This window comes from Orycteropus afer, unplaced genomic scaffold, assembly GCF_000298275.1.
Source record: "Orycteropus afer afer isolate SDZICR_OR568_19922 unplaced genomic scaffold, OryAfe1.0 scaffold00456, whole genome shotgun sequence".
NCBI lineage: Eukaryota > Metazoa > Chordata > Mammalia > Tubulidentata > Orycteropodidae > Orycteropus > Orycteropus afer.
In genome coordinates this window covers 13,609-21,941 of record NW_006922043.1, presented here as the reverse complement: position 1 = coordinate 21,941, position 8,333 = coordinate 13,609, and the positions used below count along the sequence as shown (strand labels likewise).

At 53.1% G+C, this 8,333-nt stretch overlaps 2 protein-coding genes across 2 annotated transcripts in view; one reads left to right on the top strand and one right to left on the bottom strand.

Annotated features, from left to right (window-relative positions):
• The window catches only part of CUNH9orf116 (chromosome unknown C9orf116 homolog), a 5,276-nt gene extending 4,525 nt beyond the window's left edge, over positions 1 to 751 (bottom strand). Inside the window, exon 1 of the mRNA XM_007954288.1 lies at positions 609 to 751. Coding sequence (XP_007952479.1) covers positions 609 to 751 — 143 coding nt within the window. The remainder of the gene's footprint in view (positions 1 to 608) is intronic.
• A 1,632-nt stretch (positions 752 to 2,383) lies between these two features.
• On the top strand, positions 2,384 to 6,713 carry MRPS2 (mitochondrial ribosomal protein S2). The gene is made up of 4 exons (XM_042782746.1): positions 2,384 to 2,426; positions 2,875 to 3,000; positions 4,294 to 4,423; positions 6,107 to 6,713. Exons 1-4 carry the CDS (start codon positions 2,384 to 2,386, stop codon positions 6,711 to 6,713), a joined length of 906 nt encoding a protein of 301 aa, XP_042638680.1.
• The last annotated feature ends 1,620 nt before the right edge of the window (positions 6,714 to 8,333 follow it).

Here is an 8,333-nt window from a genome sequence, read left to right as displayed (position 1 = left end):
CCTGGTAACCAACAAAGAAAATGTCCTCCAATATATAAACATTTCCTTAACTTTTACAATAACGGACTAATACAATATTTGTCCTTTTGTGACCCCATGTATAGGTTTTTAAGTGTTAGGCAGCATGTTCACAGCTATTAAGGAGACATGGTGGTCCAGTGGTTAAAGCGCTCTGCTATTAACCCAAAAGTCGGTGGCTGGAACCTACCAGCTGCTCTGGGGGAGAAAGATGTGGCAGTCTGCTACCGTAAAGATCACAACCACAACCTACGAAACACTATGAGGCAGTTCTTTGTCCTGTAGCATCACTATGAGTCAGAACTGACTCAAGCGCAGGAGGTTTGGCTTTCTGGATTTATCACAGCTGTTGGTGGTTCATAACACACAAGCCATGCCACTGACCGCTGCTGCTTTTGCCTTCAGAGGCCAGAACAGGCTGGGAGGCCTGGGAGATCACTTCATTCAAGACTGAGTGCTGGGTGACATGAGCAGCTCGCGGCATCTCCCCCCACCCTTCGCTGCCCCCCTTGAACCAGGCGGCCTCTCCCTGAGTCAGACAGGTAGACTAAAGCAGACTCCAGCGCCTCAGCTCACATCTCCTTCCTTACCTGTAGCCCCGAAACCACGCCGGGTTGTTGAACCTGACCGGCAGGTCCTTGCTCACGCGGTAATAGTCGCTGGTTTTCTCCGGGGGGGCCTTGGCCTTCTGCTCGGTGGGTTCGGTGCACTCCTGGGTGTCTTCCTGGGACATTATGCCTCTAGCTACCAGTGCAGCAAGAAGAAAGAAATGCCAGGAAACATGCTCCGCCTGGAATCCACAGCAGTAGGCTAGGCACCCCGTTGCTAAGCGACGGCCTGGTCACCTGACAAGGGAGGGGCCGGTTCTTAAAGGCACCGCGCCACACGGTCCCAAGTGCCTCCATTGAGAACTGGGATAAATGCGAGTCTAGAACCTTCCGCTGCGAACAAAGGGCCTAGGCTCCTGAGATAAAGCTTGGGCCTGGAGCTCTGGTGGCGTAGTGCCTCAGGAATGTGACTGCTAACCAGGAGACTGTGTGTTCAAACCCACCAACCACTCCTGGGGAGGAAGCTTGGGCAATCTACTTCCATAGTGATACCGCATGGGAAACGCAAGGAGGGGCCCCTATGGAGGAGATCTGACTCCAAGACAGTCAATGAGTTCCTGCGGGGACTGGGGGTGTGGAATGTTACTATTGTTCCTCTGAAGGCTGATCCGCCTGCAACCCAGGGGAGAATTTCCCAAAACGCAGTGAAGAAGAGTGGGTAGGGGGTCTTGGGGTTGGATTTGGGGGCAAATGAAACTCAGGTCCTGGGGGTCCCTCAGCAAACAGAGAGGGTATAGTTTTCCCAGGCAACGCGTCAAGTAATGATTTGACGCCAGGCGTGCTTCTTAACCTTGTTACTTCATACTCCTTAGGAAAAAAAAATGCCTTTGTGTCAAATCCGACTCATAGCGACCCCTCCTTGGGTTTCCAAGGCAGTAGTATCCTGGTAGTGTAGTGCATAAGGCACTTGCTTGCTAACCAGAAGGCTGGCGGTTCAAACCCACCAGCCACTCCTGGGGAGGAAGGTTGGGTAGTCTACTTCAGTAGTGATACCGCATGGGAAACCCAAGGAGGGGGCTCTCTATGAGTCGGATCCAACCCAACAACAACATCTCTATGGATGTCTTAGGCCCTACGCCACCAGAGCTCCCATACTTCATCCGCCTAATACCCGTTCACTCAGGATTTGGCTAACATGTGGAGTCCTGCTAAGCCTAACAGTGTTCAGAAATAAACAGTTTCGGAGAGCCAAACTTGTGTTGGCCTTGGGGGAGAAATCATCTGGAGGGAGGTGAGGAGGATCCCCATCGCCCAGGGTTCCCCAGAATGACAGCGTGGGGTCTCCTAGGGCCTGGCTGGCACTTCTGCAGCAGAGGACTAACGAGGGGGCGAGTAGTGGTGGGTAGGATACTCTGCTCCTTAGGTCTGTGGTCCAGATTCAGTCCTGAGCCCCTACCTCCCGCCACGTGCACCCTGTCCCCTTCTCCGCGGTGCCCGCCCCAAACCCTGAGCCTGCCTCGCGTCCTCGTCCCCCGACCCTGGGCCTGTTCCCCTCGCCTGGCCCGCGTCCTGCTTCCTTCCCTCCAGTCGGGCCTCAACGAGATTTTGGGGCCCAGCACTGCGGTGGTTGGCAAGCCAGGAGCAACCTCTGGGCAAGTTTAGAGCCATGGGCCAGGACGCGTACGAGCAGTAGCAGCTCCCGGCCTGCAGGGGGCGGGGTGGCCCGCTCGGCCGCGGCGGAAAGACTAAGCAGTTCACCGGAACTCTGGGGCCACTCGGCGGAAGTTCAGTCAGCCAGCCTGGGGTCTGCTGTAGTTATGGCGCACGCCCGGGTCGTGCTTCCCCGGCTGCTTGGCGCGGGTAAGCTTGCGTGGCCCTGCACCTACCAGACCTGAGCGGGAGGGGTTGGTATTTAGGGCGGGACGCAGGATTCTGGGTTGGGGCTTGGGTTCTTGGAGTCGCGATGGGGACCGACCTTCTTAGGCCCAGCTTTTGGTCTTTTGGCTTTAGTGTCTGAGAGGGCCGGCCGGGTGCAGACGTGCCAGACGTCTATGCATCTCCGACCCGCGCGGGGCTGATCCACCGTGATTCTGGGTCCAGCGCTGTGCTCGTACTCGGAGGGGCCGCGCCCGCAGCAGACGCGTAAACTTCGGGCCTACAGGGCGGCCCGCGTGCGTCAGGACTTTCGGTCCAGAGAGCTGGCTGTGGGGAAGGATGGTGAGCTGTGCAAGTACACACTGCAGACAGCCTGCATGACATGTGCCCTCGGTACGCCTTCTCAGCGCATGGACTTTGCTTCCTTCCCCAGGTCCCCGGACCAAGTCTCCTTGGCTGGATTTTCTCAAGAAAGCGCCCTCGGTGGTGTCTTGGCTGAGTAGCAGGACGTTTCGAAGCTCTTCGGCCTCTACTGTCAGCGAACCTGAGAACCTCAGTGGTAACACTGGGCTCCTGAGCAAATGGGGTGATGGGCATACAATGGGAAGTCAGTGGAGTCTTAGTAGTTAGCCTTCAGAAGTCCCATGTGTCCCTGGACCAAGGGAGAGAGAAGGAACCGCCTTCTTGGTCAGTCGGTGGTCGTTTCCATCCCTGACTGGCATGCTTTGTTCTACCTACCCCAAGAGAGCCCTGGCAGCCCGTAACAAGCTACACAGTTAAAGCAGTTCCTTAGAGTTACCTAGGCCTGGGCCCCAACTCTGATTCCATTCCTGAGATGTTGGCTGTGGCTCTTTCTTTAGCCTCATTACAACTCTCTCTGGTCACCTGTGAATAGGGTTAACACAATACCTCTTTCCTGGAGTGGGAGAGAGCCCGGGTGGTGCAAGGGGTTAAGCTCTTGGCTGCTAACTTAAAAGGTCAGTGGTTCAGACCCACCCAGCACCTCTACCAGAGAAAGACTTGGCAGTCTGGTCCCATAAAGATTATAGACAAGAAAACCCTGTGCAGCAGTTCTGTTCTGTCACATGGTGTTGCTCTGAGTGAGAATTGACTTGATGGTGCCCCAAAACAATGGTGTTTAATGCAAGCCCTTCCAGGAGTGTCCTTGAACCCCTGAGACAGAGTTGAGAGTGAGGACACCTGAGCTTCTCAGCATCCCCTCCCCTGGTAGGCCTAGTGAGAGTCAGGCTCCTGAAGGAGTGAGTGTACTTTGTGGGACTCCTGATGGGCATTACCTCCAACTGGGGACTTTCTCACTAGGCTCCTGAGCTTTCATGCCAGCCTTAGAACCAGCTAGGGCTCTCTTCTTTTTCAGGTGAAGAAATGGGGGGTGGGGGAATGACAGATTTATCCAGGAGTGAATTCTTGCTCAGAACCCAGCCTTCGTCCCTACTCATCTGCCATTGAGTTGATTTCAACTCATAGGATAGAGTAGAACTGCCCCTTAGGATTTCCAAGCCTGTCAGTCTTTACAGAAGCAGACTGCCACATTTTCTATGAAGCAGCACTAGTGGGTTTGAACAGCTGACCTTTCAGTTAACAGCTGAGTGCTTTAGCCACTGTGCCATTAAGGCACTCTGCTTCAGTTTCTAGTTTTAAAATTAGGAGGTCTAAAGCTCTCACCTGTAACAGAGGGCCTAGGTGATAATAATCTATGGCTTCTAGATCTGGCTTCAGATGTCTTCAGCTGGTGGGCTTCTTTCACCCACACAGCCACATCTTTGCAGGGCAACAGTTGGAACTGGGTAGGCCAGTTGTATGTACTACAATCTATGTTTCTACCCTGCTGTAGATTTCAATGACAAAATTATAAATGAGCCCCTCAAGCACTCTGACTTCTTCAATGTCAAGGAATTATTTTCCATCAGAAGCCTCTTCGATGCCCGAGTGCACCTGGGACACAAAGCTGGCTGTCGGCACAGGTAGGGTGAAACCCCTCACTGAGTGAGCTCAGGTGTGCTTACTGGCAGTGGTTCCCAAGAGGTCTTGGACCCTTCTGCCTGGGGATTTAGGACATGTTTTCTGCTGTCATGAGTCATTTTGTTTAACTGACTGAAGGCTTCACTGTCTGCTCCATGTCCCCTCCAATGGGAATGGTGCCCCAGATGAGGTACTGATTATTGTGTGAGCATTGTTTATATTCCTTTTGTCCACACAGTGCCTTGGCTTGATGCTCACTGCCTGGAGTGGGGCAGACCTGCAGGTAAACAAGGAGCCAGCAGGAGAGCCAGAAGGGCCAGGAGGCTGGTGTCTTGGGAGCAGACACGGGAGGGATTGGTGAGGTCCTGGGCTGGATTGTGTGGGACTTTTCTAGGGTCATATGGAGAAGTGATAACTGTCAGATATGTGTATGCTGCCATTCTGACCGCTGTGTGAAGTGGAAAGCCAGCTAGGAATCTGAAGAGGGAAGCAGATTGTAGACATCCAGGGCAAAGGTGATGAGGGCTTAGTTCACAGTGGTAGAATAGCTGGGGAAGCAGGTAGGAGGGAGTTAAGGCCAGAGGCACTGAAGGGATCAAAGGCTCCTTAACCTTGACCTTTGGCTTTCGCACTGTGTGGTTGTCAGTGTTCTTTACTGAGAGGACAAGAACTGAGGGAGACCTAGTGGGAAGTCATGGGCTTCATCCTGAGACTGACCCTATGTGGTGTCCCAGTGGAGGCATCAGGAAAGCCTGTGAAGGCACAGGCCCCAGCCTGGAGGAGCCTTGGGAGTGGAATCACTTGGCCTAGCATTGAGGTATTTGAGGTCATCTAGAGAGGGCAGGTAGAGTGGAAAGGAGGACCCAGGAGTGAGCCCTCGACCCTCCAGTGTTTATAGTTCAGGGAAAAGGAGGGCCAGCTGTGAGAATATGACAAAGTCAGCAAGTGAGAAGGGACAAGGAACAGGAGCGAGTGAGAGGAAGACATGGGAACCACTTGATGCTGCTGAGAAGTCCTGTAAGCCACAGGCAGGGAAGGACCCAGGAACCTGGTAAGAAAGGGGCCTTGGAGTGTTGGATGAGCCTGTCTGTTGAGAAGAGACAAAAGTTCAGGCAGGAGTGGGCTGAAGACTGGACCTAGGAGACAGGGGGATCCAGTGTAGTTGGCTCACTTGCTACATGCTAAGAGGTGGTACAGTCTTAATCCCCTGCTGTCCGTCTGCCCAGGGCAGCCAGCAGTTCTGTGCCCTTGAGGTCTCCAGCCCCTCCATGCTCTGCTGGTCCGTCAGTCTCAGAGGGACTGTTTATAATAGCCTTGGAGACTGTGATAATGACAAAGTAGCTGCTGTGTGAACAGCATGGGCAGGATACTTTTTGCCACCAGATTTCAACCGCCAGCAGTCCTGTGTGTTGCTTTGGTAGAATCCTCATGCTCTGAGAAAGAAGAAGAGGTTCAGAAGGGGTCCTGCAACTCCGGCCTGCCCCACAGTCACTCATTGGACAGGGTGGTCACTACTGTCTGTGATCATGGGGATGGTGTGCCCTGGAGAACATGAGGCTCCCGATCCAGCATACCCCCAAAGAGGAGCCCTGGGGGCTGCCTTCCAGGTCTGTGACGGGGCAGGAGTGGCAGAGCTGGCCTCAGGAGCCCCACTCATGCTCACCCTGCTTGGGTCTTCTTAACAGGTTCATGGAGCCTTACATCTTTGGGAACCGCCTGGGCCAGGACATCATTGACCTGGAGCAGACGGTGGCCCACCTCCATATGGCCTTGAACTTCACAGCCCACATAGCCTATCGCAAAGGAATCATCTTGTTTGTGAGCCGAAACCGGCAGTTCACACACCTGATTGAGAACACAGCCCGTGACTGTGGCGAGTACGCTCATACTCGCTACTTCAAGGGCGGCCTGCTCACCAATGCCCCCTTGCTCTTTGGCCCCAGTGTCCGCCTGCCAGACCTCATCATCTTCCTTTATACACTCAACAACATTTTTGAGCCCCATGTTGCTGTGAGAGATGCAGCCAAGATGAATATCCCCACTGTGGGCATCGTAGACACCAACTGCAACCCGTGCCTTATCACATACCCCATCCCTGGCAATGATGACTCACCTTCATCCGTCCACCTCTTCTGTAGGCTCTTCCGGACAGTCATTAACCGGGCCAAGGAAAAGAGGAGGCAGGTTGAGACCCTATATCGACTGCAGGGCCTTAAGGCAGCCGAGGGCCCAGGACCCATGGACCCTCCCTCCCCAGAAACACAAACCAGGATGGAGTTGTGTCGTTCCTGATAGGGCCACTCTTCACCTCCCAAATACAGACAGCAGCCAGGCCTGTTCCTAAGCTAGGGATTCCCTTCCCCACCCGAGTTCTGCAGCATTCCGTGGTTCTAGGCATCTAAGATGCTTCTGTGGTTTCAAAGAATTTGTCCTTCTGGGCTCTACTTCAGACCCTGGGCCTCATTTTCTCTGCAAACAGATCAAGATACAAGACAAGACACAAGATGGTGTGCTGAGTTAAGAGTTGGGAAGCCTACTTGCTGAACAGCTGGGCATTGGCATGCTTGGTGAATGACGCCTGTTCCTGGACTGAGCATTCCTTCCCTAAGAGGCCAGAGAAGTTGTCATGTCCACCTGGAAATTGCACGTTTGTATGTCATGAAGGTTCTTCACTGTGTTTATTCTTCAAATCACCTTAGGTTTGACTACTTTCTGGCTGACTGGTTCAGGGATGTTTCGTGATGTGATCTGCAGGGTGAGCCGCTACAGAGCTCATGGCTGGAACAAAAATAAAACTGGCATTCAGGTCATTTGACTTGGAGCATTGGGTTCCACTGTTTCCGCAATATGTGGTCAGCAAGGGTTTGCTTTACTTGTGCCATTTGTCAGTGGGTGAGCCAAATTTTCCTGGCCTATCAAACAGCAGCCCCTCATTAGGAGCCAAGGTGACAACACCCCAGTCTTTGAAACGTGGGTGCCCACCTTGTTCTATACAGCCTCATGGCAGCAACCCCACCCTTTCAAATAAAAAGCAGCCCTGCCCTTGCATTCCTTTCAGCACTTGTGGCTCTGCACTGCTACAGTGTCCTAGCCACATGCCCAATGGCCCATGACATTAAATAGGAGAGATGCCAGGATGATAGGCCACTTGATGCTGAGAAGTCCTGCAAACCACAGGCAAGGGCCACCTTGGCAGGATGGCCTGAGTCCTGCAGTTACCACTGATCCCCTGGAAATACAACAAAACCCAGAGTAGGGGAGGCTTGTAAAAGTGGAGTTGCAGAGGCCTCTGATCTCTTAAGTTCTCAAGGTGAGAGAAGAATCACCATTGACTTCAGCCCAAGGCTGATTTCTCTGAGGGACACAGACATACCTCCTCTTGCCAACCTTTTTTAACCAGTTCCAACACCAGTCATCCCCTCAGCACTCTGCTTGTCAGGGGTGTTTGATGATTCTTTGCAGTGGGCATGCGGAATACACAGACCATCCTTACAGTTAGGGGAAAATAACAGGATACAGTTCAGATTCAGGAGTGCTCAGGTTATACGTTCAGTCAGTATACCTTCTTCTCAACTGTTCTCACAGGCAGGTTTCTCTGTCCCCAGACCCCTAGGCCAGGCCTCTGCCCTGCTCAGCAATTGTTAAAAAACTCTCTTCCCTCTGCCAGTAAGTGTCCAGAGGCACCCCACTCTACCAGCAAGTCTGCCCAAGGGTGCTCAGCTTTCTTCCTCCTTGGGACAGAAAGGCCACCATGGCATCTGCTAGTTTCCTGGTTGTGCTACCTTCTCTGCCACTGCTTGACACATAGCTCTCCATGCCCAGCTTTCTTTGTTCTTATTAAGATCCCTTCTCTGCTTTGGAATTGGCATTCTTTTAAGCATAGCAGGGAGGCAAAACTGACTGATCCCCACA

Excerpts from the sequence above, each read along its gene's own strand:
- MRPS2 (XM_042782746.1), top strand. The coding sequence starts at position 2,384 with ATGGCGCACGCCCGGGTCGTGCTTCCCCGGCTGCTTGGCGCGG. Across the intron at positions 3,001-4,293 it reads CGAACCTGAGAACCTCAGTG|ATTTCAATGACAAAATTATA; the intron begins GTAACACTGGGC and ends ACCCTGCTGTAG. Across the intron at positions 4,424-6,106 it reads AAAGCTGGCTGTCGGCACAG|GTTCATGGAGCCTTACATCT; the intron begins GTAGGGTGAAAC and ends TCTTCTTAACAG.